The 4852-nt window shown below is 32.8% G+C and overlaps 1 protein-coding gene across 1 annotated transcript; it reads left to right on the top strand.

Annotated features, from left to right (window-relative positions):
- Positions 1–359: 359 nt before the first annotated feature.
- On the top strand, positions 360–2514 carry LOC124922309 (zingipain-2-like). The gene is made up of 4 exons (XM_047463044.1): positions 360–840; positions 1574–1807; positions 1885–2025; positions 2119–2514. The coding sequence occupies exons 1-4, from the start codon at positions 361–363 to the stop codon at positions 2377–2379; spliced, it is 1116 nt and encodes a 371-aa protein (XP_047319000.1). The 5' UTR covers position 360; the 3' UTR covers positions 2380–2514.
- The last annotated feature ends 2338 nt before the right edge of the window (positions 2515–4852 follow it).

Raw genomic sequence — 4852 nt, forward strand, 5'->3', positions numbered from 1 at the left:
TATTTAAAAAATAATCCTAATAAATAAATAAACAGTAAAAACAATTAATAAAAAATTATCAAAAATTTAAATATCAAATAAAGTTTAATTTCTTTTATTCAACATTTTTTTTACTAAATGTCAAATCAGCATTTTAATTTTATTTTTGGTAATTATGATTGTTAAATTATAAGTAAATATTTAATGATAATTATATTTAAAAAAAAAATCAGGCCTATCCTAATAACTCAAATATAAATAAATAAAAAAACAATAAGAAGATAATTGAATAAAATATTCTCTTAAATATTTAAATAATAAATATATTCATCTATAAAATAATCCTCATTTCATTCTTTAGACTCGCACCATTAATTAAACATGACTACTCCGGCCACCACCATCCTCCTCCTCTTCCTAGCCCTCTTCTCCGCCTCCCTCAGCCTCATGATGGCGGACATGTCAATCATCGAGTATGATAACAATCACCAATCAAAATCCAGAACCGACGAAGAAATGATGAATATTTACAAAAAGTGGATGGTAGAGAATGGAAAAGTGTACAACGGAATAGATGAATTTGAAAAACGTTTCGAAATTTTTAAGGATAATTTGGTCTTCATAGATGCTCATAACTCCGAGAACCGGACCTACAAGGTTGGATTGAACGTGTTTTCCGATCTGACCGATGAAGAGTACCGATCCTACTACCTCGGCATGAAATATGATGCCGATCCCCAATCTGTCCAGTCAGAGCTGGACAGCCAAAGGTATGCTGTGTCATCAGGTGAAATTCTCCCGGAGTCGGTTGATTGGAGGACGAAAGGCGCCGTCTCACCGATTAAGAACCAGGGAAAATGCGTAAGATTTCTAAATTAGAAAGTTAGTATGACTCCAAGTCATTCAATCAAACTATTGAACAACTAAGATAACTAATTCTATAAGTGGATTTTAGTCAATATCAATTAAACTTAGCTATAATTCTTCCTTCAATTAACAGACTTTTTAGGTCGGAAAGCAGACTAACTAATAAGATAAAAGGTTTTCGAAAATCAAGGTTTGAAAGCTGCTACTTTTATTTTTTAATCCCAGAGAAGATAACTAGTATTATTGTTATAAAAAAAATATTGTGATATATAATACTTGATATATAATAAATTATATTTTTTTTTTGACTATTATGTAGATTAATTTTTCTTTATCTATAGTTTCGGCTATTTCCATTTTTAAAGAGAACAAAATAAAAGTAAAAAATATTTGTCTCAGAGTAATTTAACAATTTTGGAACAATTTGATAAAAATATAAAGTCAAAAGTAGGTGCCTAAGATGAAAATAATTTAATAGTATTAGAACAATTCAATTCACTAGCTTTTTAATAAATTAATTACAAAAATATATATATGAATAATATAACTAAAATCACAGGTTTGATTCTCATTTAAGATACCTCATGTTGGAGTAAATGTCATGATTTTATTATATGGTAAATTCTAGTTAAGGATGCGAAGAAATGAGGTTAAAAAATATAGTTTTGGAACAATTTGAGTTCATATATATATTTTGATCTTGTTTGTGTTGTTTTTTAAAATATTAGGAAGTTGTTGGGCTTTCTCGGCGATTGCAGCGGTGGAAAGTATCAACAAGATAGTAACAGGACAACTGATTGATTTGTCGGAGCAAGAACTTATTGACTGCGATCGAGCTAGCCTAGGCTGCTTAGCCGGGTACATTCTTACTGCATTCCAATTCATTGTTCGCAATGGTGGTATAGACACGGAAAAGGATTATCCTTATCGAGAAGCCAAAGGCACCTGCAATGCCACTAAGGTTATCATGAGCTTGACTTTGGGGCTTGTTAATTTTTATAAGTCTGTCTAGCTAACCATTTGGTTGATTGATTGCAGATGAAATCAAAGGTGGTGAGCATAGACGGTTGGGAAAGAGTACCACCCTACGACGAAAATAGTTTAAAGAAAGCTGTCGCACAGCAGCCCATCAGCGTTGGCATTGAAGCTTATGGCAAGGAATTCAAAAATTATGTCTCGGTACGTAAGTAGTGAAAAGTTATTATATTTTGGATTTTGAGATCGATCTATATATTATAAGTGAATGTTTTGTGATTCTTTTGGTTATGGAAGGGTATTTTCACGGGATACTGCAGAACCTCCCTAGATCATGCACTGGTGGTGGTGGGATATGGCAGTGAAAAAGGACTTGATTATTGGATAGTGAAGAATTCATGGGGAACGAATTGGGGTGAAAAAGGATATATGAGGATCGAGCGGAACAATGTTCCTAGCGGTAAGGGAAAAGGGAAATGCGGCATAGCTGTACAAGGTTTTTATCCCACAAAAAAAGGAAATGCCGGAGTAGGAGACGGTGTCGTTAGTACAGCATGAACGTAGCAATTAAATTAAAGTATCCAAATCTAAGTTAAAATAAGGTGGAGGTGGTGGTGGTCACTTCTTTTGTTTTTGTTGTTATTATGTATTTAATAAACTGATCATGTTTTATTAATAAATCTACCATGATCACATGTATTTGCATAATTATTAATATAAATAAAATATTATTTATTTATAAATATTTTAAATAAAATTAATATTATTTAAATTTAATTTATTTAAAATTAGTTTATGTTTTTAAAAATTAAGTTTAATATAAAATTTAATGTTAATATATATTTTAAAATTAATTATATATCTAAAGTTAAAAAAAATAATTTTATGAGTTTAAAAATACTTAAAAAAAGAAATGTAGATTTTTATTCTTAAGAATCAAGTCAATTACATCATACAAGTTACTATAAATCACTCTAGAAATTTTACTTAAAGTTGTATCATAAATTTTTCTCTTATCAAAAGTAATGTTAGACGTGTTTTACACTATTACCAACCTCTTATATTATCACGACATTTTTTTACCACCATTTCGACAAACCAACCACCAATCACACAATCCACGTCTCATACAGTGACCTCAGACACTTTCACACACCTATTATCTCTAGTCAAATCAACCACCAATCTCAATCGACCTCTAATATCATGACCTCACGTTTTCATATGCATCTTATCACACTCGACAAACTAACCACCAATCTCAATCGACCTATAATATTGTGAGCTCACACATTTTCACATTTCGGTCAATCAAAATTTTATTCATATTATTTTTAACCACCTATATCTCCTTTGTTATCGGCCTCTTATCCCCACAAATGACACCTCTAATCTGATGATTTTTACCCATACTGCGGTCTCTTTTACCACCAATCGACTTCTTATCTTGTGACTCACACTTTTCATAATCCTCTTTATCCACTCGGAAAATTATCCACAAATCCCAATCAACCTTTAATCATGTGACCTCACACACTTTACAGCTCGATTAATCAATATCTCATTCATATATTTTAACCACTAATATCTTATTTATTACCCATCCTCTTTTATAATACTGTGACCTCTTTTATTACGCCTAATTAATCTCAATCGACATCTCATCTTGTGACCTCACACTTTCACACACCTTATATCCCCGTAAAACCAACACCAATCCCTCAATCGACCTCTCATATTGTGATTCACACTTTTTCATGTCTTTTTGTCTACTCGATAAATAACTCACCAATCACGATTGAACTCTAATTTCGTGATCTCACACTTTTATATTTCGGTCAATCAACATATCATTCATAAATTCTTAACCACTAATATATCATTTTTACATACCTCTTAAATTATTTTTCACTTCCGGAAAACCAACCACCAAATCTCAATCGACATCTCATCTCATGACTTTACACACACTTTCACACATATCTTATCCCTCGTCAAAACAAACATCAATCTCCTAAATCGACCTCTCATCTTGTGACTCACATTTTTTCATACCTCTCACACACATTTATACTCCGGTCAATCGACATCTCATTTATATATTTTTAACCGTCATTATCTCCTTTTATTATCGACTTTTTATCCCGACAAATCAACCACAATTCTCCACCTCGTATCTCATCATATTTACTCTTATTGCGACTTCTTTTACCCCACTTCAACCAATCAACAACCAATCCCCCAATCGATCACTTCAGTCGTCAACATCTCATTCATATATTTTTAAACACTAATATCTAATTTGTTATGAAGACCTCTTATATTTACCCTCACTTCGGAAAACCAACCATCAAATCTTAATCGACATTTCATCTCGTGACCTTACACACTTTCACACACCTCTTATCCCCTAAACAAACCACCCACCAAGCTTGAATCATCATCTTCAAGTTGTTGAAGATGATAGAGGCCCAATTGATGGATGTCCCGTAGACGATTGAGATCATCATCTTATACACCTTCCTAGTATAGAACTGGTTAGGTATATTTGTCCTAGGATGGATCTTTGGATGATGTCATGAAGAAGTTGGATGTGGAGGCGAGGTTGATTTGAGTCCGTGGTTATTAACCGGACTCAAAGTGTTGGAGAAGAAGTGCGAAAATTCCTCATTTGTATTGGAGAGAGGAGGGGGAAAATCCGAAAATCCTTCGGTTGGTAGATCGAAGAAACTGGAGAAGGATTCTTCAGTGATATGGAAGAAGAAAATTCCTCTCACATAGGAAACGATCGATCCATTATCCAGAATGACGGCATAATTGATGAAGTCGGTAACATCCCTTTCCAGAAGAAAGTCATAATCTTCCAGGAATTGTTGCAAGCCGGAGTCAACAAGATTTTGAAAATCAATGCCTTTTGTTTCGCTATCTCGAGATGATAGCATTGAATCAAAATCAATGACTAGAGATGTTCAAGACATGATGAATATATGAGAGAGATCTGAGTTTTAGAGAGATTATAAAAGCAAGAATG

Source organism: Impatiens glandulifera, chromosome 1 (genome assembly GCF_907164915.1).
Source record: "Impatiens glandulifera chromosome 1, dImpGla2.1, whole genome shotgun sequence".
In the NCBI taxonomy this organism is placed as follows: domain Eukaryota; kingdom Viridiplantae; phylum Streptophyta; class Magnoliopsida; order Ericales; family Balsaminaceae; genus Impatiens; species Impatiens glandulifera.